The sequence below is a fragment of the Bos indicus genome, chromosome 7 (assembly GCF_029378745.1).
Source record: "Bos indicus isolate NIAB-ARS_2022 breed Sahiwal x Tharparkar chromosome 7, NIAB-ARS_B.indTharparkar_mat_pri_1.0, whole genome shotgun sequence".
Classification (NCBI taxonomy): Eukaryota; Metazoa; Chordata; class Mammalia; order Artiodactyla; family Bovidae; genus Bos; species Bos indicus.
In genome coordinates this window covers 9,226,319-9,254,120 of record NC_091766.1, presented here as the reverse complement: position 1 = coordinate 9,254,120, position 27,802 = coordinate 9,226,319, and the positions used below count along the sequence as shown (strand labels likewise).

The window sequence follows — 27,802 nt, the reverse complement described above, 5'->3', positions numbered from 1 at the left end:
ATGGGGAGGGAGGAGGGAGGAGGGTTCAGGATGGGGAGCACGTGTATACCTGAAATTTTTTTAATTTTAAAAATTTAAAAAAAATAAATAAATGTTGATAACTAAAAAATAAATAAATAAATAAACTAGTTTGGTGTTAAGATTTAAAAAAAAAAAAGAAAGAAAAAGCAAGAGAGTTCCAGAAAAACATCTATTTCTGCTTTATTGACTATGCCAAAGCCTTCGACTGTGTGGATCACAATAAACTGTGGAAAATTCTGAAAGAGATGGGAATACCAGACCACCTGATCTGCCTCTTGAGAAATCTGTATGCAGGTTAGGAAGTAACAGTTAGAACTGGACATAGAACAACAGACTGGTTCCAAATAGGAAAAGGAGTTCGTCAAGGCTGTATATTGTCACCCTGTTTATTTAACTTATATGCAGAGTACATTATGAGAAACGCTGGACTGGAAGAAACACAAGCTGGAATCAAGATTGCTGGGAGAAATATCAATAACCTCAGATATGCAGATGACACCACCCTTATGGCAGAAAGCGAAGAGGAACTAAAAAGCCTCTTAATGAAAGTGAAAGTGGAGAGTGAAAAAGTTGGCTTAAAGCTCAACATTCAGAAAATGAAGATCATGGCATCTGGTCCCATCACTTCACGGGAAATAGGTGGGAGAAGACTTGAAACAGTGTCAGACTTTATTTTTCTGGGCTCCAAAATCACTGCAGATGGTGACTGCAGCCATGAAATTAAAATATGCTTACTCCTTGAAAGGAAGGTTATGACCAACCTAGATAGCATATTCAAAAGCAGAGACATTACTTTGCCAACAAATGTTCATCTAGTCAAGGCTATGGTTTTTTTTTTAATTTTATTTTATTTTTAAACTTTACATAATTGTATTAGTTTTGCCAAGGCTATGGTTTTTCCTGTGGTCATGTATGGATGTGAGAGTTGGACTGTGAAGAAGGCTGAGCGCCGAAGAATTGATGCTTTTGAACTGTGGTGTTGGAGAAGACTCTTGAGAGTCCCTTGGACTGCAAGGAGATCCAACCAGTCCATTCTGAAGGAGATCAGCCCTGGGATTTCTTTGGAAGGAATGATGCTAAAGCTGAAACTCCAGTACTTTGGCCACCTCATGCGAAGAGTTGACTCATTGGAAAAGACTCTGATGCTGGGAGGGATTGGGGGCAGGAGGAGAAAGGGACGACAGAGGATGAGATGTCTGGATGGCATCCCTGCCTCGATGGACGTGAGTCTCAGTGAACTCCGGGAGTTGGTGATGGACAGGGAGGCCTGGCGTGCTGCGATTCATGGGATCACGAAGAGTCGGACACGACTGAGTGACTGATCTGATCTGATACATATAAAAGACTGTTATTACTGCCAAGGATACAGAAAAAAATTTCTAAATATATAAAAAAAAATATGAGAGGACATGACATGATTAAATAATAGAACTAACCACTCAGTTGGAGAAGGCAATGGCACCACACTCCAGTACTCTTGCCTGGCAAATCCCATGGATGGAGGAGCCCCGTAGGCTGCAGTCCATGGGGTCGCTAAAAGTCGGACACGACTGAGCGATTTCACTTTCACTTTTCACTTTGATGCAATGGAGAAGGAAATGACAACCCACTCCAGTGTTCTTGCCTGGAGAATCCCAGGGATGGGAAAGCCTGATGGGCTGCCGTCTATGGGGTTGCACAGAGTCACCACTACTGAAGCGACTTAGCAGCAGCAGCAGCAGCAACCAGTCAATAAAGCAAGTTCTGGGAGTTGGTGATGGACAGGGAAACCTGGCCTGTGGCAGTCCACGGGGTCATAAAGGGTCAGACATGACTAGCAACTGAACTGATTGAGTGAACCACTCAAAATCTATATATTTTTACAGATTTCCCTCTAAAACATATACATATTATGTCATCATGGGTACCACATTTTTTGGCTTCTTAAAATATTTGTTCAAAAATTTAGGAATGTCTTCCTTTATTGCAAAGTAAGAGCTATCACTTATGCTCATATAAAATATCTGTCAACTATTTTTAAAAATTTAGATATTTTAATACTATTTAACCTGAGATTAACATCTTATAGGCACTGAGTGACTTATGTTTAGAAAATTTTGTGCTGGGAAATAGTATAGAATAGACCATATGTCAGCACACATACACACACATACACACACACACATACACAGATATATATATTAATTAATGTCAAAGAGCAGTTAGTGCAAAAATTCAATTTTTCCTGAAAATATGGAACAAAAACAATATTTGAAAACTCAGGCAACTGTATATAAACTGTGGAAAAAACTTTCATATTCAATGTATATTAGAAAAAATGTGTAAAAATCCCCCAAATATCAATATATGTGGACTCATCAGTAATGAAATAACTGCAAAGAAAAAGTATTCAGTATTCTTCTTCAGATTTATTAAATGCATTTTTTTTCATGTGAGCACACAGCATAAGAGAAGACATTGTGAAATAGATGTCTCACAAACTGATGTTGCAGGTAATATCTATCTCCTTTGATTTGGATGTTTTTAAAATGAATACAGAATATGCTCAAATTTAAAACCATTACAAAACCTAGGATTTAACTGATGTGACATCATTTTAATGTACATCTTCAATATATTAAAACTGAAAAGGAACTCTAAGTGTACGAGGATAACAAGAAAATACTGTATTCCCAAATTAAGCATATTCCAAAATAATTGATTTTTTCTACTAGTGGTAATCATAATTTCTAATCTTATTCCAATTTCAAAATAAAAAGTTGTCATCTTAAAACAATTTTAAATAACTACAGAAAGTAAAACCTCTAAGAATTAAAAAATATATATTCAAGTTGCTGCATAGGCCTCCACATATAATACTATATATGTTCTTATTCTGCTGAACAGAAAAACTCATATATATTTTTATTTTACTGGAAATATGTTATTTATCTCACTTATGTTACATTGTCATCGAACTAGACCTTCATTCCCATCACTTAATTGTCAACTTGCATTGCAGATTCAAAAGAACACATTATAATTAACAGAGTAAATAAATAAACTGTACATTATTAGTTAACTAAGAATATAAACACAGTCTTCTCTCATCTCCTGGCTAGGTTGTTTAGGCTCTTAGCTGAATTCAGATAAAAGTTCTCAGGTTTAATATACTCTGAATCTTTCCTGAAGTAACTCCTCTGCTCTCAGACTTACCTAGATGGAGTTTCTTAGAAGGAGGTCTCTTGTGGAATCTGAGTCACTGGGTGGCTGATGATGAAGACTGAAGCTCTGTCACCAGACAAGACAGCAGAATGTAGTAAAGCATTGGCCCCTGATTCAGGCTTTTGACTCTGAAAGCAACTCTGTGTCCTGTCCAGCTTAAGGATGCAAACACTAAGGGACCTCAGCAAGGGAGATATTAATAGCTCTCTATACCTGTTCATTAGGCATATTTCCCTCCAGTTAGTTATACCTCTTCATATATGATTTCTCTCTGGGCCACTGCAATAAAATGAAGGAAATATTTTCCTAATGATTCTCTGATCCCAAGAGATCAGCTTCAAAGTCAAGTAAATCCAGTCTTTATTACTCCTTGTGCTTGATCTTGTCTGTTTTTCAGAGATCTAGCCTGGACAGCTGTAGCCTAATCCTAAATTAAATTTTTTTCCAAACCTCGAGACTAAGGGAACTGTTAGGACTAGGTCCCTTTGATCCTTAAAAGATTAACTTGTGAGCACGAAGTCCTTTAATTCTCATAAAATTGCTTTTTTTCTTCAACAAGAAGAAGGTGTTCCTTTGATATGTAACCACATTTGTTGACTTCTTCTAACATTTGTCCAAAATTTTAAGAGTGTCCTCCTTTATTTCAAGTTAAGAACTGTCATTTATTCCCTCACATAAAATATTTGTTAATTGTTTTTTAAAAACTAGATGTTTTAATGTTATTTAACCTGAGACTAATAGCTTTTAGGCACTTCATGGCATATGTTGTGCTCTATTTCCCACTGCAGAAATAAGTATGCCTGAAGCAGTTAAATTATTTGTTTAAAGGCTCAAACTGAGGCAGGAAAGGGCTTTGATCAGAATTCTGTCAGGATACTTCCATGTTTCAACTGTGAGTCATTGGTTCCCAACCAGAGATAATTTTGCCCTTGAGATATTTGTCTATATCTGAAGCAATACTGCTATACACCTACAGTACTCAAAACAAGTAATTATCCAGCCTCATTTGTCAACTGGAGAAGGTGAGAAAACCTGTTCCAGATTTGCATTTCCCCAATTTAATTGTGTGTAGGAATCATGCAGGATTGTAGCTCTGATACAGATAAGATTTCATCAGGTTCTGGTGGGCACAGATTCTGGGGAAAAAAAAAAAATCAAAAAGCCTGCTGGGTAAAGTTGATTTTACAGGTCTTATTCTGGGGAACATATTTAGAGTAGCAACATTCCATCCAAATGCAGTAAAATATGCATTCTTCTAAAGTGCACATGTAAAATTCTCAAGAATAGACCATATGCCAGGATGTAATACAAGTCTCAATAAGTTTAGAATACTGAAATTATGTCAAGCATTTTCCATTGTAATAGTATGAAACTACAAATCTTTTTTTTTGCATTAATTTTTTTTAATTTAAATTAATTTATTTTAATTGGAGGTTAATTAATTTACAATATTGTATTGGTTTTGCCATACATCAGCATGAATCTGCCATGGGTGTACACGTGCTCCCCACCTGAAATCCCCTCCCACCTCCTTCCCCATACCATCCCTCTGGGTCATCCCAGTGCACCAGCCCCAAGCATCCTGTATCCTGCATCGAACCTGGACTGGTGATTCACTTCTTATATGATACTATACATGTTTCAATGCCATTCTCCCAAATCATCCCACCCTCTACAAATCAACTATAAGAAAAAAGGTGGAAAATCACATATATATGCAAGCTGGACATCATGTTACTGAACAATATTGGGTCAACCTATGGCTGATTCATGTTGATGTTTTGCAGAAACCAACACAATTCTATAAATCAATTATCCTTTAATGAAAAAGTAAACAAATTTAAAATAAAAAATAAATAAATAAATGGAGTGACTAAAAAATCAGGAAGACAAATGAAAATGAAAATATGACATATTTAAATCAGTGTAATAATGGGGAAGTTTATAGTATTACACACCTACCTCAAGTAACAAGGAAAATCTCTAACAAAGAATTTAATTTTATATCTAAAGGAGGTAGTAAAAGAAAAAGAAACAGCCTAGTGTTGGAAGGAAGGAAGAATATAATAAAAGAATGCTATAATAAAAATCAGTGCAGAAATAATGAAAAGTTGTTTAATAAAATTCAACATCCTTTTGTGATAAAAACTCTTATGAAAGTAGGTATGGAAGGAACTTGTCTGGACATAATAAGACTATTTATGATAAGTGCACAGTTGATATAACATTTAACATTGCAAAGCTGAAAGCCTCCACTAAATCTGCAACAAGATAAGGATTCCCACTCTCACCACTTCTCTTTAATATAGTATGGAAGTCTTACCTACAGTAATCAGACGAGAAAAAGAAATTAATAAGTATTCAAATTGGTAAGGAAGTGGTAATATTGTTATTAAACATGGATAACATGATTCTATCTATATAGAAAACCCTAAAGATCCCACACAAAAGCTAGTAGAACAGATAAATTCATCAAGGTAGCAGGATATAAGATTGACATACAGACACCAGTTGCATTTCTTTATATTAACATGAAATATCAGAAATGGAATGCAAACAAAAAACTCATCTAAAATCTCAATAAAAAACCTTCAGAATAAATCTCATCAAGGAAGCAAAGGGTTCCCTGATAGCTCAGCTGATAAAGAAACTGCCTGCAATGCAGGAGACCTTGGTAGGATTCATGGGTCAGGAAGATCCACTGGAGTAGGGAATTTAACGGACTGTATAGTCCATGGGGTCACAAAGATTCAGACATGACTGAGTGACTTTCACTTTCAGGGAAACAAAAGACTTATACACTGGGAAGTACAAAACATTAATAAAAGAAGTTAAATTGAAAGATATCCCATGCTCCTGGGTTGGAAGAATTAATATTGTTAAAGTGCCCATACTACCCAAAGCAATCTACATGAGATTTGTCACATGAATATAAACAATTATCCTACAATTTATCAGTTCCGTTCAGTTCAGTCACTCAGTCGTGTCCGACTCTTTGTGACCCCATGAATCGCAGCATGCCAGGCCTCCCTGTCCATCACCAACTCCCGGAGTTCACTCAGACTCACGTCCATCGAGACAGTGATGCCATCCAGCCATCTCATCCTCTGTCGTCCCCTTCTCCCCCTGCCCCCAATCCCTCCCAGCATCAGAGTCTTTACCAATGAGTCAACTCTTCGCATGAGGTGGCCAAAGTCCTGGAGTTTCAGCTTTAGCATCATCCCTTCCAAAGAAATCCCAGGGCTGATCTCCTTCAGAATGGACTGGTTGGATCTCCTTGCAGTTCAAAGGACTCTCAAAAGTCTTCTCCAACACCACAGTTCAAAAGCATCAATTCTTCGGCTCTCAGCTTTCTTCACAGTCCAACTCTCACATCCATACTTGACCACAGGAAAAACCATAGCCTTGACTAGATGAACCCTTGTTGGCAAAGTAATGTCTCTGCTTTTCAATATGCTATCTTGGATGGTCATAACTTTCCTTTCAAGGAGTAAATTGTCTTTTAATTTCATGGCTGCAGTCAACATCTGCAGTGATTTTGGAGCCTAAGAAAACAAAGTCTCTCACTGTTTCTTGTTTCCGCATCTATTTCCCTTGAAGTGATGGGACCAGATGCCATGACCTTAGTGTTTTGAATGTTGAGCCTTAAGCCAACTTTTTCACTCTCCAATTTCACTTTCATCAAGAGGCTTTTTAGTTCCTCTTCACTTTCTGCCAAAGGGTGGTGTCATCTGTATATCTGAGGTTATTGATATTTCTCCTGGGAATCTTGATTCCAGCTTGTGCTCTTCCAGTCCAGCATTTCTCCTGATGCATAGGAGTTAAATAAGCAGAGTTGACAATATACAGCCTTGATGTACTCCTTTTCCTATTTGGAAACAGTCTGTTGTTCCACGTCCAGTTCTAACTGTTGCTTCCTGACATGCATATAGATTTCTCAAGAGGCAGGTCAGGTGGTCTGGTTATGAGCAACCTAGATCGCATATTCAAAAGCAGAGACATTACTTTGCCAACAAAGGTTCATCTAGTCAAGGCTATGATTTCTCCTGTGGTCATGTATGGATGTGAGAGTTGGACTGTGAAGAAAGCTGAGAGCCGAAGAATTGATGCTTTTGAACTGTGGTGTTGGAGAACTCTTGAGAGTCCCTTGGACTGCAAGGAGATCCAACCAGTCCATTCTGAAGGAGATCATCCCTGGGATTTCTTTGGCAGAAATGATGCTAAAGCTGAAACTCCAGGACTTTGGCCACCTCATGCGAAGTGTTAACTCATTGGAAAAGACTCTGATGCTGGGAGGGATTGGGGGCAAGAGGAGAATGGGACGACAGAGGATGAGATAGCTGGATGACATCACTGACTAGATGGGCATGAGTCTCAGTCAACTCTGGGAGTTGGTGAATGGACAGGGAGGCCTGGCATGTTGCAATTCAATGGGTCACAAATAGTTGGACACGACTGAGCGACTAGCCTCATCTGATCTTATCTTTCTGCCTTTTCTAAAACCAACTTGAACATCTGAAAGTTCCCAGTTCACAAACTGTTGAAGCCTGGCTTGGAGAATTTTGAGTATTACTTTACTAGCATGTGAGATGAGAGATACCAAGGGAATATTTCATGCAAAGATGGGCTCAATAAAGAATGGAAATGGTATGGACCTAACAGAAGCAGAAGATATTGGGAAGAGGTGGCAAGAATACACAGAGGAACTGTACAAAAAACATCTTCATGACTCAGATAATCATGATGGTGTGATCACTCACCTAGAGCCAGATATCCTGGAATGTGAAGTCAAGTGAGCCTTAGGAATCATCACTATGAACAAAGCTAGTGGAGGTGATGGAATTCCAGTTGAGCTATTTCAAATCCTAAAAGATGATGCTGTTAAAATGCTGCACTCAGTATGCCAGCAAATTTGGAAAACTCAGCAGTGGCCACAGGACTGGAAAATGTCAGTTTTTATTCCAATCCCAAAGAAAGGCAATGCCAAAGAATGCTTAAACTACCGCACAATTGCATTCATCTCTCATGCTAGAAAGTAAATCAACTATATTCCAGTAAAAACAGAATGGCTATTATCCCAAAGACAAGAAATGACACGTGTTGGAAGCAGTTGAAGAAAAAAGGTAACCCTCATTCACTGTGGATGGGAATGTAAATTATTAGATACACTATGGAAAACAGTGTGATGGTCCTCAAATTTTAAAAATAAAACTATCATGTTGTGCACATGTGCTCAGTCATGCCAGAGTCTGCAAACCCATGGACTGTAGCCCACTAGTTTCCTCTGTCCATGGAAATTTCCAGGCAAGAGTACTGGGGAGGGTTCTCATTTCTTTCTCCAGAGGATCTTCCAGACCCAAGGATTGAAACCATGTCTCTTGCATCCCCTGCATTGGCAGGTGGGTTCTTTACAAGCTGACCCCCCAAGGAAGCCTCAAAACTACCACAAAAAAGTGTAGTGAAAGTGTTAGTCACTCAGGTGTGTCCAACTCTGCGAATCCATGGACAGTAGCCCACCAGGCTTCTCTATCCATGAAATTCACCAGGCAAGAATACTGGAGTAGGTAGCCATTCTGTTCTCCAGGGGAATCCAACAACTCCACTTCTCAGTATTTAGGCTCCTTAGAAAAAAGGCCCAAAGTACTGACTTGAAGCACTAATTTGCATACTAGTGTTTATTGTGGCATTATTTATAATAGCCAAGGTATAGAAGTAGCCTAAGTGTCTATTGACAGGTGAATGGATAAAGAAAATGTGGTGTGGGTCTACAGTGGAGAAGTACTGAGCCATAATAAAAGAAGAAGTCTTGCCACTTGTAACAAATGTCCATCTGGATCTTGAGGGAATAATGGAAGGAGATGTCAAATGGAAAAAGGCAAACATTGTATGATTTCACTCATGCCTGTAATATAAAAATTAAAAAATACATTAAAAATAAATAAATACATTAAATAAATAAAAACATTAAATGAAAAATTCCAATAAAAACAAACAGATACAGAAAACAGAATAGCTGTCGAAGGGGAGAAAAGAGGGCTGAAAAAATGGGTAAAGATGGACAACTATGTTGTGATGGTTGGAAACTAACATTTTGATGGTGAGCATGTTGTAGTGGAAGTCAAAATGTCTTGTATACCTATAGCTTATGTAATGTTATAAACCGATGTCACCTCATTACAAAAAGAATGCAGAAATAATACACAAATTCCAGTTGATAAGTCTCTCAAGGACATGTCAGCAAGGAGATCCATATTTATACACTCATTTTGTATCTGGTATTTAAGAAAAATTTTAAAAAAGCAATTCAAAAACAGGGAGTGAGAGGAGAGACCTACACATCAGTGGGCAAAAAGATCTAGAATGCTCAGGTGGTTCCTGGAGATTGTGATGAGAAATCTTTTTTTGTTCTGGCAGCATTCCAACCCTAGTTATATCCTCTTAAATCCCAGAATACCTAATAAAGCAGGGGAAAAACACACATTTTGTTTTCTCCAGAGAAACAAATAATATCTTATGTTATGGCTTTTACTGATTATACATTCCATTAGATAAAAGGTATTAGGAAATAAACTTATAGTTTATAATATAAAATATACAAGGTACAATAGTGATGGAATATTTTTTAGAGTTGAAAAGTGAGATGTCTTAAAAAAAAAACTATTGCATGCAAAACTTTGGGCATCAGAAAACTAAGTTTTGAACCTTAGATTTACCACCTGTTATTCATAGTTGTTTATGTAACACTGTAAATGCTAATATTCTCTTTGAAGTAGTAAGGGGAGTAGTATCCACTGTCCAGAGATGCTTGACAGATTTATTCAATGTGTGTAAAAAGCTTAGAATAGTTCCTTTCTGTTAATAGATTAGTGATTATCACTGTTGATGAGATGTGGCTGATTTTTGCTTCTCCGTTTGAAAAGTCACTGTTGCTTCCCCACCTCTAGATAATGAAATAGTTGTAAAGTAAAGCCTGTTAGCTTAATCCTTTTTCTTATTAAGTACAATTTGTTTTTCGTATGACTACCCAACATGAGAATATCTGTGAATTCTTTGTCCTGGGAACAGATGTTGCAAGCTAATATCTGCTTCCCTTAGTCTGAGGGTTTCTAATAAACATTCTCAAACATGAAAATACGTGCATGTGATACATACACAAACATGAAAATATTTGTGAAAGATGTAACCAACATAGGGTCCATCTCTAAAATTTACAGCTGTGTAACTCAATATCATGAAACAATAACCCAATCAAAAAATGAGTCTTTCTAAAAAACACACAGATTTGCTCAAATACACCCCCCCCTTTTTTTTTTTTTTTTTTTTTTGAGCAGAGAAAGGTTTATTGCAGCACCATGCAAGGAGGCAGGTAGCTCAGGCCACAGAAAAACCCAGAGCTCCCAGAAGGATTTTGGCAAAGCATTTACTTTCTTTTATTTTTTAACTTTACAATATTCTATTGGTTTTGCCATATATCAACATGAATCCGGCACAGGTATACACATGCTCCCCATCCTGAACCCTCCTCCCTCCTCCCTCCCCATACCATCCCTCTGGGTTGTCCCAGTGCACCAGCCCCAAGCATCCAGTATCGTGCATTGAACCTGGACTGGAGACTCGTTTCATATATGATATTACACATGTTTAATGCCATTATCCTAAATCATCCCATCCTCTCCCTCTCCCACAGAGTCCAAAAGACTGTTCTATACATCAGTGTCTCTTTTGCTGTCTCGTATACAGGGCTATTGTTACCATCGTTCTAAATTCCATATATATGCATTAGTATACTGTATTGGTGTTTTTCTTTCTGGCCTACTTCACTCTGTATAATAGGCTCCAGTTTCATCCACCTCATTAGAACTGACTCAAATGTTTTCTTTTTAATGGCTGAGTAATACTCCATTGTGTATATGTACCATTGCTTTCTTATCCATTCATCTGCTGATGGACATCTAGGTTGCTTCCATGTCCTGGCTATTATAAACAGTGCTGCAATGAACATTGGGGTACACGTGTCTCTTTCAATTCTGGTTTCCTCAGTGTGTATGCCCAGCAGTGGGATTTCTGGGTTGTATGGCAGTTCTATTTCCAGTTTTTTAAGGAATCTCCACACTGTTCTCCATAATGGCTGTACTAGTTTGCATTCCCACCAACAGTGTAAAAGGGTTCCCTTTTCTCCACACCCTCTCCAGCATTTATTGCTTGTAGACTTTTGGATCACAGCCATTCTGACTGGCGTGAAATGGTACCTCATAGTGGTTTTGATTTGCATTTCTCTGATAATGAGTGATGTTGAGCATCTTTTCATGTGTTTGTTAGCCATCTGTATGTCTTCTTTGGAGAAATGTCTGTTTAGTTCTTTGGCCCATTTTTTGATTGGGTCATTTATTTTTCTGGAATTGAACTGTAGGAGTTGCTTGTATATTTTTGAGATTAGTTGTTTGTCAGTTGTTTCATTTGCTATTATTTTCTCCCATTCTGAAGGCTATCTTTTCACCTTGCTTATAGTTTCCTTTGTTGTACAGAAGCTTTTAAGTTTAATTAGGTCCCATTTGTTTATTTTTGCTTTTATTTCCAATATTCTGGTAGGTGGGTCATAGAGGATCCTGCTGTGATGTATGTCAGAGAGTGTTTTGCCTATGTTCTCCTCTAGGAGTTTTATAGTTTCTGGTCTTATGTTTAGATCTTTAATCCATTTTGAGTTTATTTTTTTGTATAGTGTTAGAAAGTGTTCTAGTTTCATTCTTTTAAAAGTGGTTGACCAGTTTTCCCAGTACCACTTGTTAAAGAGATTGTCTTTAATCCATTGTATATTCTTGCCTCCTTTGTCAAAGATAAGGTGACCATAGGTGTGTGGATTTATCTCTGGGCTTTCTGTTTTGTTCCATTGATCTATATTTCTGTATTTGTGCCAGTACCATATTTCCTGATGACTGTGGCTTTGTAGTAGAGCCTGAAGTCAGGCAGGTTGATTCCTCCAGTTCCATTCTTCTTTCTCAAGATTGCTTTGGCTATTTGAGGTTTTTTTGTATTTCGATACAAATTGTGTAATTATTTGTGCTAGCTCTGTGAAGAATACCGTTGGTAGCTTGATAGGGATTGCGTTGAATCTATAAATTACTTTGGGTCGTATACTCATTTTCACTATATTGATTCTTCCAATCCATGAACATGGTATGTTTCTCCATCTATTAGTGTCCTCTTTGATTTCTTTCACCAGTGTTTCATAGTTTTCTATATATAGGTCTTTAGTTTCTTTAGGTAGATATATTCCTAAGTATTTTATTCTTTTCGTTGCAATGGTGAATGGAATTGTTTCCTTAATTTCTCTTTCTGTTTTCTCATTATTAGTGTATAGGAATGCAAAGTATTTCTGTGTGTTGATTTTATATCCTTCAACTTTATTATATTCATTGATTAGCTCTAGTAATTTTCTGGTGGAGTCTTTAGGGTTTTCTATGTAGAGGATCATGTCATCTGCAAACAGGGAGAGTTTTACTTCTTCTTTTCCAATTTGCATTCCTTTTATTTCTTTTTCTACTCTGATTGCTATGGCCAAAACTTCCAAAACTATGTTGAATAGTAATGGTGAAAGTGGACACCCTTTTCTTGGTCCTGACTTTAGGGGAAACGCTTTCAATTTTTCATCATTGACGATAATATTTGCTGTGGATTTGTCATATATAGCTTTTATTATGTTGAGGTATGTTTCTTTTATTCCTGCTTTCTGGAGAGTTTTTATCATAAATGGATGTTGAATTTTGTCAAAGGCTTTCTCTGCATCTATTGAGATAATCATATGGTTTTTATTTTTCAATAAATACAACCCATCTTAAACATTTAAAAAATGGCTTCAGTTCTCTGTATAAGCCTCCAAACTTAATATTCTAGCTTACGAGGTCTCTTAAATGTAAATCTCCTCAGCTATGTTCTAATTTTAGCGGAACCACTTTATGCCTCTTTTTCTTTCTTAATTCTCATTAATCTGAATTTCCTTTGCCATCAATTAGCTGAATGATCTGTGTATTTCTGAGTTCAAAAGACACTTCTCTTTTCAACATATTAAATAAATTAATTATAGACTAATTAGTCTATCATAGAAACCTGACAGTCTCTTGATTGTGGGCTAGGGTGTTCTGACTCTCAGTGACTTTAGGTAAAAGATCTCAGGTTCAATTTCCTCTAAACTTTTCCTCATGTACCTACTGAACTCTCAGACTTACTTGGCTCTAAGAGGAAATTTTCTGTGTGCAAGTCTGAATTACTCCCTGGAGGGTTGATGATGGAGACAGAAGCTCTGCTCCCAGATTAGGCCAGAAGGAAGGAGTACAACTTTGGTTCCTGAGCTATGAGAAGGATGTCAAGGCACCATCCGAATCATGTCCGGCATCTGGGATACACACACTGAGGGACATAGAGGAGATAGTTACAGCTCCCTAGACTGTTCCTTAGGCACTGTTTGCACTGTTACCCCAACTTCTAATCTCATATTTCCCTGTCTGAATACAAAGAAAAATGATTCCTATTGAGTCTTTGTATCCTAGAGACCAGATTAGAGTCCAGTCAGTCTTTATTTCTCCATTTCCATGAACTCTTCTGCCTTCCAAAGGTCTTATCTGCTTATACCTCCTCCCACTCTTGAGTTAATAATTTCACCAAATCTGAGACTGATAACCTGTGTTTTCTAGGTCCCATGGACCTCCAAAGTACTGCCTTGTGACAGTGAATGCCTCTCAGTGTCTCTAGAAAATTATTGTTCCTCTATTCAACTTGGGAAAGAGATGTGTTTCTTTCCTATAAAATCATGGATGTTCTGATTTTGGCTTCAGGGTGTTTTTAACCAGAACTTCCTCAATCTGAAAGTGTATATGAATCACTAGGGGATCTTCTTTAAGTAGAGATTCTAATTTGGGAGAACTAGGGTGGCTCAGAGATTCTGCATTTGTAACAAACTCCCAGATGTTGTTGATACCAGGATCTGGCATCATGAGGAACCTAACAGCTTGGAACAATTCCAAACCATACCATCTCTCTGAAAAGAAATGCATTATGTTTTGGGCTTTCCAGGTGGCACTAGTGGTAAAGAACCCAGCTGCCAAGTAGGAGACATAAGAGACGTGGATTCAATCCCTGGGTTGGGAAGATTCCCCTGGAATGGGGCAGGCCACTTCAGTATTCTTGCCTGGAGAATCCCATGAACAGAAGAGCCTGGTGGACTACAGTCTATGAGGTCTCACAGATTGGACATGACTGAAGAGAGCTAGCACAGATGCACACACATTATGTTTTAAATTTTATTTTAGAGTGGTTGATAATGCAAACCACTAAAATTGCAATAATCAAAATGAATGATGTGGGCAATAATAATCTACCGCTTCTTTCAAAAAATATTGAGGTACAGATGATTTACAATGTTGTGTTAGCTTTGGGTGTACAACAAGGTGAGTCAGTTATACATATACATAATTCACTCTGTCTTGGATTATTTTCCCTGTTTGATTATATTCTGACACATGGGTACAGCATTTCTGATTACTTTGTTACTCAAGTTTCTGTTTTTAAAAGTTTTTCTTCACATAAATATGTTAGCTTGAGTCTGGTGTCTTAGACCACTTGGCTATTCTGACTGCTCAAAGAACTGTGTTAAAAAGTGACTTAATTGATGTTCCAAGGAGAGCTTGCAAGCACATACATAATTGTACACAAAAACTTTTGACTCTGAACCTTATGAGTAGGCAGAAATTCAAGTTCTTTCATGAGTCAGTTTTGATCATGAAAGTTGAGGAAATTCTACCGCATCATATGGGAGATATACAGTGGATGCTATCACTTGTTCACTACTCATTTTATGGCAATATTTAGAATGAATAAGATTTTTTATTTAGAAAAATGGGAAAAATCATAGTTGTAGGCATTGCTGAAAGTTTTCAAGCAGGAATTGTAAGATAATTCAATAAGAAAATAAAAAACAGTTTCATCAGTCTTTCACCTTAATGAATAAATTGCCCTTTGCAATGAAACCAGTGTTCCACACTATTTAAAAGTTTTTCTTTTATAATTTAAAAGCATATTTTAAAATTTATTTTTTATTGAAGGATAATTGCTTTACAGAATTTTGTTGTTTTCTGACAAACCTCAATATGAATCAGCCATAGGTATACATATATTTCCTCCCTTTTGAACCTCCCTTCCATCTCCCTCCCCATCCCACCCATCCAGGTTGAAACAGAGCCCCTGTTTGAGTTTCCTGAGCTATACAGCAAATTCCCATTGGCTATCTATTTTACATATGGTAGTGTAAGTTTCATGTTACTCTTTCCATACATCTCACCCTCTTCTCCCCTCTCCCTATGTCTATAAATCTATTCTCTATGTCTGTTTCTCCATTGCTGCCCTGTAAATAAATTCTTCAGTACCATTTTTCTATATTCCATATATTCTATATTCAGTTAGAATATGATATTTATCTTTCTCTTTCTGACTCACTTCACTCTGTATAATAGGTTCTAGGTTCATCCACCTCATCAGAACTGACTCAAATGCATACCATTTTATATCCAAGCAGGAATAAAATGAAAAAGAAATGAAAGAAACAATAATAAAGATTAATAAAACTAAAAGCTTGCTCTTTAAGAAGATAAACAAAATTGACAAGCCTTTAACCAGATTCATTAAAAACATGTTTTAATTTTTAATTAATTATCTAGACAGAAAATTACAACTGAATCTGAAATATAGACCCTGAAACATTTATTTTCATTTGCAGTGTGTAAATTTCATGCATAAATGTGATATTGCTGGATGTTGTGAATGTCTCTATTTGATTTCCAGCATATAGTCTAGGAGAGGAACTGCCTGTTTATTAGTCTATGGAATTCTTGTATACTCCCTTCTCAGTAGTCTATGCTTCCTATGTGTGCATGTGTGCTAAGTCTCTTTCAGTCATGTCTGATTTTTTGCAACCCTATGGACTGTAGCCACGAGGCTCCTCTGTCCATGGGGATTCTGCAGTCAAGAATACTGGGGTGGGTTGCCTTGCCGTCGTCCAGGGGATCTTCCTGATCCAGGGATCAAACCCAGGTCTCTTCTGTCTCCTGCATTGGCAGGTAGGTTCTTTACCACTAGCACCACCTATATATTATGCTAATACCTCTATTCCTTACTGTCTGTACCTATGGGTAAGGAGGTATTTGTTACTTTAATGGGTATATGTACAGACTGAAAATGAATGCCATGCATAATATTATAAAGTATAAAGTTTACATTATTATATTCAATATCATCTCTGACTTAAAGGTCATACTAAGTCAATTCCTTGTGGCTTAGATGGTAAAGAATCTGCCTGTAATGTGGAATCCCTGGGTTTGATCCCTGGGTTGGGAAGATTGTCTGGAGAAGGGAAAGGCTGCCCACTCAAGTATTCTGGCCTGGTAGTCCATGGGATCACAAAGAATCAGACAAGACTGAGCAACTTTCATTTCACTCACTGCTTCTTTGTAGACTATAAGGGCAGATATTTATTTGATAATAAGTTTTGCCTGAGACTTTGGTAGCCAATGTGGACAAGAGAACAAAATCCTAATTAGGAAAATAAACTCAATGGACTGTTATAAAACACATAATTATATAAAGGTCTACACCATCAAGAACACCAGTTCAGGAATGATATAAAAAGGGATGATGGACATAGAAGTGAAAAACTGTACTCTCTGGTTTTTCCTCTTCTATAATATTATAAACGTGGCCTAGCTTCCAAATTAATTTTTTCCAATGGATGATACTTTTAGTAAAACAAGTGACAGAGTAAACTAGGGTGATATTTGTCATTTGAGAAGAAATGTTTCTCAATAAAGGACAGAAACAGTATGGACCTAAGAGAAGCAGAAGATATTAAGAAGAGGTGGCAAGAATACACAGAATAACTACACACACACACACACACACACAAAATCCTAATGACCCAGATAACCATGATGATGTGATCACTCACCTAGAGCCAGACATCCTGGAATGTGAAGTCAAATGGGCCTTAACAAAGCTAATGGAGGTGATGGAATTCCAGGTGAGCTATTTCAAATCCTAAAAGATGATGCTGTGAAAGTGTTGCACTCAATATGCCAGCAAATTTGGAAAACTCAACAGTGGCCACGGGACTGGAAAAGGTCAGTTTTCACTCAAGTCCCAAATAAAGGCAATGCCAAAGAATGCTCAAACCACACAGTTGTGCTATCAAAGTAATACTCAAATCACATGCTAGCAAAGTAATACTCAAAATTCTCCAAGCCAGGCTTCAACAGTATGTGAACCATGAACTTCCAGATGTGCAACAGAGGAGCCAGAGATCAAATTGCCAACATCTGCTGGATCACTGAAAAAGCAAGAGAGTTCCAGAAAAACATTTCCTTCTGCTTTATCGACTATACCAGAGCCTTTGACTGTGTGGATAACAACAAACTGTGGAAACTTCTGAACGAGATGGGAATACCAGATGACCTTACCTGCCTCCTGATAAAATTGTATGCAAGTCAGGAAGCAACAGTTAGAACTGGACATGGAACAACAGACTGGTTCAAAATTGGGAAAGTAGTACATCATGGCTTTATATTGTCACCTGCTTATTTAACTTTTATGCAAAGTACATCATGCAAAATGCCAGCTGGATGAAGCGCAAGCTGGAATCACAATTTCTGGGAGAAATAACAATAACCTCAGATATGCAGATGACACCACCCTTATGGCAGAAAATGAAGAGGAGCTAAAGAGCCTCTTGATGAAAGTGAAAGAAGAGAGTGAAAAATCTGGCTTAAAACTCAACATTCAAAAAACTAAGATCATGACATCCAGTCCCATTACTTCATGGCAAATAGATGGGGAAACAATGAAAATAGTGAGAGACTTTATTTTTTGAGGCTCCAAAATCAGTGCAGATGGTGAGTTCAGCCATGAAGTAAAAAGATGCTTGCTCCTTGGAAGAAAAGGTATGACCAACCCAGACAGCATATTAAAAAGCTGAGACATTTCTCCCAGTAATCTTTATTCCAGCTTGTGCTGGGAGAAATATCAATAACCTCAGATATGCAGATGACACCACCCTTGTGGCAGAAAGTGAAGAGGAACTAAAGAGCCTCTTGATGAAAGTGAAAGAAGAGAGTGAAAAAAATTGGCTTAAAACTCAACATTCAGAAAACTAAGATCATGGCATCTGGTCCCATCACTTCATGGCAAATAGATGGGGAAACAGTGGAAACAGTAACAGACTTTATTTTCTTGGGCTCCAAAATCACTGCAGATGGTGACTGCAGCTGTGAAATTAAAAGACGCTTGCTCCTTGGAAGAAAAGCTATGACCAACCTAGAGAGCATATTAAAAAGCAGAGACATTACTTTGCCAACCAAGGTTCGTCTAGTCAAAGCTATGGTTTTTCCAGTAGTCATTTATGGATGTGAGAGTTGGACTATAAAGAAAGCTGAGTGCCTTAGAATTGATGCTTTTGAACTGTGGTGTAGGAGAAGACTCTTGAGAATCCCTTGGACTGCAAGGGGATCCAACCAGTCCATCCTAAAGGAAATCAGTCCTGAATATTCATTGGAAGGACTGATGCTGAAAATGAAACTTCATTCTTTGGCCACCTGATGTGAAAAACTGACTCATTTGAAAAGACCCTGATGCTGGGAAAGATTGAGGGCAGGAGGAGAAGGTGATGACAGAGGATGAGATGGTTGGATGGCATCACTGACTCAACGGACCTGAGTTTGAGTAAACTTTGGGAGTTGGTGATGGACAGGGAGGCCTGACATGCTGCAGTGCATGGGATTGCAAAGAGTTGGACACGACTGAGCAACTGAACTGATAAGAGCACACCATGAAAGGAGCAAATGGCCAGCTGGTCACATTTCTATAAAGAAAGAATCTCCTCTTGGAGACCAGTGTGCTTCAAAAGGAGTCCTTCTTCCTTTTCTCATGCTCTTCCTTGGGAGAACTACCAGCATTTCCTCTGATTATGCAACCTTCCTTTATTTTTATTTCCAAGAATCACCAACATCTAAATTTTAAATAGGATTGTCAAGTTTAGATTAATTTTTAAGTATTAATGTTGCCAAGGATAGGAAGGCATGCTTGTTTTCCCATTTTGTCACCAACACTGTAATTACTATTATTATGAATACTACAATAATAAATAAACAGTAGAGGCATTTATGGGGGAGATAAAAACTTGATTCTGCATTCAAAGTACCTTGACAACATGACAGGTGTCTCTGTGAGCAAAATCAATCCACAGGAAAAGTGCAGCAAAGTCAGGGGAGGGCACAAACAAGAGGGAAGGAATCATGTTTCTAGGAGGAACACTACAATCCTGCAGGTCAGTCTCTGCATGTAGATCCTGACAGCAAATCAAACCATACCTGAGAAACAGAAGCCAAGGGTGAGCTATCCAAAATTTATAGCTATTATAAACATGCCAACATTATTCAAATAGAGAAATTTCCTGTGAAAAACAAAATGCAAATCTATGCTCGCCTAAGCTCAAAGAAATAAAGACTATTTACTTTTGGACTCTGTGGGAGAGGGAGAGAGTGGGATGATTTGGGAGAATGGCATTGAAACATGTATAATATCATATGTGAAACGAGTCGCCAGTCCAGGTTCGATGCATGATGCTGGATGCTTGGGGCTGGTGCACTGGGACGACCCAGAGGGATGGCATGGGGAGGGAGGAGGGAGGAGGGTTCAGGATGGGGAACACGTGTATACCTGTGGCGGATTCATGTTGATATATGCCAAAATCAATACAATACTGTAAAGTTTAAAAATAGAATAAAATATTAAAAAAATAAAAAGCTGAGACATTACTTTGCTGTCAAAGGCTTGTCTAGTCAGAGCTATGGTTTTCTACTAGTTATGTGTGGATATGAGAGTTGGACCATAAGAAAAGCTGAGCACTGAAGAATTGATGCTTTTGGATTCTGGTGTTGGAGAAGACTCTTGAGGGTCACTTGGACTGCAAGGAGATCAACTCAGTCAATCCTAAAGGAAATCAGTCCTGAATACTCATTGGAAAGACTGATGCTGAAGCTGAAACTCCAATTCTTTGACCAGCTGATGCAAATAACTGACTCATTGGAAAAGACTGTGCTGGGAAAGATTGAAGGCAGGAGGAAAAGGGGCAAAAGAGAATGAGATGGTTGGATGGCATCACTGACTCAATGTACATGAATTTGAGCAAAGTCTAGTAGTTGGTGATGGCCAGAGAAGCCTGGTGTGCTGCAGTCCATGGGGTCCCAAAGGATTGAGCTGAACTGATTCTTAGTAAATTAAGGCAGTTCCTTGCAATATATAGGATTTTTCAACTTTTTCATATCAAAATTTGAGAAAAAAGTAAGGAAACATGAAGAAAAAAAAGAGAAGAAAGCCATTGCATATCTTCATTAATAAATGAGGTAATTCCATTGTACCAGATAGTTGAAAAAATAAAAATTCAGGAAATAAATAAAAGAGCAACTTTCACTTCCACAGTCTGATTAAAGAATCACAACAACTGACTCTGAGGAATTGAGCCTTGCAATGATGGGCATTTCTCCAGACCTAGAATTATTTGCCTTTTTGGACTCACCATCATGAAGAGTCTTTTCAGAGCCCCATTTATGTCTTTATTTCTCAGACTGTAGATGAAGGGATTCAGCATGGGTGTGACCACAGTGTACATCACCAAGGCTGTTGCACTTGAGTGTAAGCTGTGGGTAGAAGCAGAGCTAAAGTACACTCCTAGGCTTGTAGAAAAAAATAAGGAGACAACTGAGAGGTGAGATGCACAGGTGGAAAATGCTTTATACTTCCCTTGAGTTGATGTGATTCTATGTATAGAGGAAACAATCTTTGAGTAAGAGTAAAGAATACCAGTCAGGGCACCACTACCTAGCAGGACAGTTGTAAAATAAATCACCATGTAATTAAGAAAGTTGTCAGAACAGGCAAGTTGGGTTATCTGACTGAGGTCACAAAAAAAGTGGGGGATTTCCACATTAGTGCAAAAGGAAAGCTGCAACATCATTAAACTTTGTAACAAGGAATTCAGAATACACATGATCCAAGACACCAAAACCAGTAGTCCACAGATCTGGGGATTCATGATGATTGTGTAGTGCAGCAGGTGACAGATGGCCACAAAGCAGTCATAGGCCGTCACTGTCAGGAGGAAGATGTCCAACACTGCAGAGAGTAGGAAAAAATAAATTTGTGTGATGCAGCCTTCATAGGTTATAACTTTGCTCTGGGTCTGGATGTTCCACAACATCTTTGGGACAGTGGTAGAGATGAAACAGATGTCTACAAAGGACAGGTTGGAGAGGAAGAAGTACATGGGGGTGTGGAGGTGGGAGTCTGAGCTGACTGCCAGGATGATGAGCAGGTTTCCAAAGACAGTGATCAGGTACTTGGAGAGGAAAAGTCCAAATATGAGGGGCTGTAGCTCTGGTTCTTCTGAGAATCCCAGGAGAATAAATTCTGAAATTTGTGTATCATTGCCTGGTTCCATGTGTTTGAAGTAACTACTAGGAAAGAAAAAAATTATATTACAAATATTCATACAAACTTGAAGGAAATATATAATTAAAATTGGCCTTACACTTGGCCATCAGGAAACTAATTTTAATATTCTGTGTGCAGATCTGGTTTAGTGTTTTCCCTGTGCAATCTGTGACTTGAAATTTTTGTTCCAATCAACTTTCCCCTCAAGAAGTTATGTATTCTACAGTTTTAATGAAAAATTCTTCATGATTTCAGGAATGTAAATTGAGCTCTGACCATGATTCATTAATAGTTACTATCTAGGCAATTTCTTCAAAGGTCCTGAAGAGCAAAAGTGCCTACCGTTCAATGATGGATAAAAATATGTAAGCCATTAATAACATTATACAATACTTACAGATGGCAACAAGTGGTATAAAGAAATCTAGAGCAGCTATAAAGGAGACAGTGAATAGTGCATTCACTTTGTCATGGGTATTTAGGCAAGACCTGAAAACAAGGTGACATTTTAGCAGTGACTTCATGTAAGAGGTGAGAAATGAAAGGCTGTGTGTGGAAGTGTGTGCCTGGCAGAAGGAATGTCCAGAACTCATATAAATAAATTCAAAAATGAAAGAGGAGATTTTACAACTGATACTAGAAAAATGTAAAGGATGATGAGAGATTTTTGTGAGCAATCATATGTTGTTGGATAATCTAGAAAAAAAATGGAAAAATGTCTAAAAAAATACAACCTCCCAAGATTAAATCATTATAAAACAGAAAATGTGAAGAAGTAAATCACTAGTAAGGAGGTTGAACCAATAATAAATAACCTCCCAACAAACAGATGTCTAGGATGAGATGCCTTCACTGGTGAATTATACCACACATTCAAAAAGGAATTAATATCAATCTTCAGAAAGTATTTGAAAACTAGAAGGGGAAGAGACTCTTCCAAATTCATTTTATAAAGGCAGAATTACCATTATACCAAAATCAGACAAGGACTCTACAAGCCAAGAAAATTTAAGATGAGTATCCCCAGTGCAAACATTCTCAACAAAACACTAGCAAAACTAAATAATGCACAAAAAGGATCATGTATCCTGATCAAGTGAACTTATTCCAGGCATGCAAGAATGGTTCAATGTCTGTGATCGATCAATGTGATATAATACATTAACAAAATGAAGGATAAAACTTGTATAAACTTTTCAACAGATGCAGAAAAACCTCTTGACAAAATCCAACATATCTTTATGATTAACATCTCTCAACAAATTGGATAAAGCAGGAACAGAGCTCAACATAATAAAGGCCATGTATCACAAGCACAGAGCTAACATTATATTCAGTGAAGAAAAGCTTTTCCTCTTTGAACAGGAGCAAGACAAAAGTCAGCTGTTTATTTTCCAGTTTCATTTAAAAAATAATTGATATACACCACTGTGTAAGTTCTTGGGATATAGCATGAAGGTTTAATTTGCATATATTTTGAAATGATTACCACAGTGGGTTAAGCTAACATCCATCTTCTCATATATATACAATAAAAATAAACTAAGAAATAAAATAAAAAATAAACTAAAAAATTTCTCACCTCAGGAATGAACCGGGGTCTCCTGCACTGGCAGGCAGATTCTTTACCATCTGAGCCATGAGGTAAGCCCCTCCTAGTGATTAGAATTCTTATATTTACTCTCTTAACAATTTTCCTATATATTGTACAGCAATGTTAGTTAGGTTGTTGTTTAGTTGCTAAGTTGTGTCCAACTCTGTGTGTCATTTTTTATGGCTAAGTGTTATTTCACTGTGTGCATTTGCCATAACCTCTTTATCCATTCATCCATCCATTGAACCTTAGGTCATTTCCATATCTTGGCTTTTGTGAACAATGCTGCTATGAATATCAGTTGAAAATCTGTTGCATTTCTCTACATTAATCATGAACTATCAAAAATAGAAATTAGGAAATAGCACATTTTCTAACTGCATCAAAAAGAATAATATACCTAGGAATAATCAAGCAGGTGTTAGACCTGTGCACTGAAAAGTATAAGACATTGGTGAAAGAAATTGAAGAAGACACAAATATACAGAAAGATATACCCTATTCATAACTGAGAGAATTAATATTATTTTAAAATTAATTAATTTATTTTAATTGGAGGCTAATTACCTTACAATATTGTGGTGTTTTTTGCCGTACATTGACATGAATCAGCCATAGGTGTACATGTGTCCCCCATCCTGAACCCCTCTCCCACCTCCCTCCCCATCCCATCCCTCAAGGTTGTCCCAGTGCACCGGCTTTGAGTGCCCTTTTTCATGCACCAAACTTGGACGGATGATCTATTTCACATATGGTAATATACATGTTTCAATGCTATTCTCTCAATTCATCCCACGCTCACCTTCTCCCCCTAGAATTACTATCGTTGAGACACCCATACTACCGAAAGAAACCTATAGATTCAATACAATGCCTATCAATGAATAAATGAAAAAATAAGCTATGTCTTTTTAATTTAGCCATAAAAAGTAGTGAAATATTGCTATTTGTGATAGCATGGATGGACCTTGACTGTTTTATGTTAAATGGACTAAGAAAAATACTAATACTATATAATCTCATGTGTGGATACTGTAGTATCCCAAGGACAAAAGAACAGAAGAAAAACCAGAATTGAAAGAGACACGTGTACCCCAATGTTCATCACAGCACTGTTTATAATAGCCAGGACATGGAAGCAACCTAGATGTCCATCAGCAGATGAATGGATAAGAAAGCTGTGGTACATATACACAATGGAGTATTACTCAGCCATTAAAAATAATACATTTGAATCAGTTCTAATGAGGTGGATGAAACTGGAGCCTATTATAGAGTGAGGTAAGCCAGAAAGAAAAATACCAATACAGTATACTAACTCATATATATGGAATTTAGAAAGATGGTAATGACAACCCTGTATGCGAGACAGCAAAAGAGACACAGATGTATAGAACAGTCTTTTGGACTCTTTGGGAGAGGGAGGAGGGGATGATTTGGAAGAATGGCATTAAAACATGTATAATATCATATAAGAAACAAATTGCCAGTCCAGGTTGGAGGCAGGATACAGGAAGCTTGGGGCTGGTGCACTGGGACGACCCAGAGGGATGGTATGGGGAGGGAGGTGGGAGGGGTGTTCAGGATGGGGAACACATGTACACCCGTGGCGGATGCATGTTGATGTATGACAAAACCAATACAATATTGTACAGAAAAAAAAAAAACACATCCAGAATGACACATTAAAAATTCTATCTCTCCTTAATAAACCAAAATTTTAAAATATATGTAAAAGAATATATATATATATATATACACATGTATAAGTGAATCACTTTGCTGTACAGCAGAAATTAACATTATAAATCAAATATCCTTCAATAAAAGTAAACTTAGAAAGAAAAAAAAAAAAAACAAGGAGGGCCTTGGAATGCAGGAACAGGAAAAAACAGACTCTTATTGTCCCTCCCTCCCCCATGTTGTAACTATTAAAGAATTTCAGGTCCTCCTGAACAGTATAACCTGTCTCCCCTCCTACCCATAGGGAGAAGGCATTTGCCTTACTCTTCCCCCACCTCATCCAAGCAGCAAATCACCCATAAGACCCCTATCCTGTTCATTGTACCTTTGGTATAAAAATGGACTAAGTACCCCTGTTCAACATCAGCTGTCCCTTGAGCTGGCCCACTGTTCTAACAGCATCTTCCACTCTAATAAACTTTATTCTCCACTCATTCTGCCTGTCTGGAAATTCTTTTCCAACCTGCACACAGACCATGACAGTTTCTAAAATAACAACAACAAAAAACCCTAACCTTAACAAAAAATGAGCTCATAAAATAGAGAAAAATTAGTGGTTGCCAGAGAAAGATGAGTAAAATGGGTAAAAGAAGTAAAAATATGCAAACTTCCAGTTATATAAATTGTCATTGGGATGTAATGTACAGAATAGAGTCTATAGCTTATTTAGTTGCATTTTGAGATTTTCATTTTTAATTAATTTTTATTGGAGTATATTTGCCTTACAATGTTGTGTTAGTTTCTAATGTACTTCAAAGTGAATCAATTGTATTTATACATATATATTTTTCTTTTTTGGATTTCCTTCCCATTTCTGTCACCACAGAGCACTCAAAACTAATAAATTATCACTTCACACCTGTCAGAATGAACATCATCAAAAAATCTACAAACAATAAATGCTGGAAAGGATGTGAAGAAAAGGGAAACTTCTTGCACTGTTGGTGGGAATTTAAGTTGATACAGCCACTATGAAAACAGTAAGGAAGCTCCTTAAAAAATAAAAAAAGAGAACTACCATATGACCCAGCAAGGGGCTTCCTCAGTGGCGTAGCAGTAAACAATCTGCCTGCATTGCAGGAGATGAGTGAGATGCTCATTGGATTCCTGGGTTGGGAAGATCCCCTGGAGGAGTGCATGGCAACCCACTCCAGTATTCTTGCCTGGAGAATCCCATGGACAGAGGAGACTTGCAGGCTACAGTCCATAGAGTCACAAAGAGTTGGACAAGACTGAAACAACTGAATATGCATGCATGCAATACCCAGCAATCCCACTACTGGGGACATATCCAGAGAAAGCCATAATTCAAAAGACACACACATCCCAATTTTTATTGTAGCATTATCTAAAATAGTCAAGTCATGGAAGTCATCTAAATGTCCATCGATAGAAGAATGGATGAAGAAAATGTGGTACATATAATTAAGAACATTGGTGAGTTTTAAATTCATATCTTGGTTTTTTTTAACTTTCTGGGATTTCCTGGAATATTTATAATCTATTGTCGGGTGAATCCATAGATGTGGAACCCACAAATTCAGAGAGCCAAATGAACTAATGTAAGAGGGTAGGATATGCCAGAAAAATGTTTCCCATATTCTAAGATTGAGACCCATTAGTGTTGCAGACTAAATAACATACAGTCAAATACTTGAGGACTATCATTAATAATCTCTGTAATATTGCTTCATAGTTCTCTTTGTCCTGTTCTGTGTGAATATGCGTGTATGTGTTCATTTTTAGAAAAAAAAATTTTAAATATAAATTTATTTATTTTAATTGGGGGTTAATTACTTTACAATATTGTATTGGTTTTGCCATTAAGGTTTTTGTGAGCAAGCATGCAAGATCACAAAATAAAGGCATGGATTTGATACATAGTCAAAAACATCTAGAATCCAATGCATTAAAGGCAAGAAACGTTTAAGAAGAGTTGTTCTAATAATGAGGGGAAAGCAACATAAATGAAGAGCCCAACAGAGGAGCCAGGTTGCAGATAGAGGAGGCAACAATGTGGGTGCTGACATCATCTCAGTCTCGAGGGACCAAAGACTGACTGGACTTTTACCACTGCACTTGCTTCACCATGGAATCCACTTCATGAACTTGGTCTTACTAAGATTTTATACTTATCTTTGTTTATTTGACAGCAGTTTTTTTTTGTTTTTTTTTTTTTTTTTAATCATGCAGCTGTGGATGTGCTGGCCCTTCTTTCATTTTTCTTTGTGGTATTCCTTTCTGTGTTTTTATTTAGCTTTGGCTTTGGTCATTTTTGACACATCCGATGGGCATGCTCTAGACCTGGTTCTGTTCCTAGGCTTAATATGCAGAGGCTTATCCACACCATACTCCATAAAATACTACATAGGCTATAAAGTTTGTCTTTTAACATGATTTATCTCTGAGGTCAGTATATCATATCCATGCATTTATATTATGTAATAGGCCTTTCCCATTATGATTTAAGGTCCAGAGGAACAGAGACTTCATATTTTGTTCACTTTTGTGTTTACAAAATATGTGCATTTATATAGAAAATAATTGAAGAAATGAGAATTCACAAAATAAAAAATATGGTAAGGAAAATAAAACCATGTGGAAACTAGTGGATTCAAACAATTTATTAAATGATATTTAACAAAAATCTAATACTGATTATGAAATAAGACATATAAAGTAAAAACTTAATCACATCCACATGGGTCTCTTAAT

The 27,802-nt window shown here is 37.3% G+C and overlaps 1 protein-coding gene and 1 pseudogene across 1 annotated transcript; both read right to left on the bottom strand.

Moving 5' to 3' along the window:
- Nucleotides 1–19,555, bottom strand: part of LOC139183958 (olfactory receptor 7A17-like) — a 31,879-nt pseudogene extending 12,324 nt beyond the window's left edge.
- Nucleotides 19,556–20,752: 1,197 nt separating this feature from the next.
- LOC139183957 (putative olfactory receptor 7A2) lies at nucleotides 20,753–21,757 on the bottom strand. Its single transcript, XM_070792256.1, has one exon. The coding sequence runs from the start codon at nucleotides 21,755–21,757 to the stop codon at nucleotides 20,753–20,755; it is 1,005 nt and encodes a 334-aa protein (XP_070648357.1).
- Nucleotides 21,758–27,802: the final 6,045 nt, after the last annotated feature.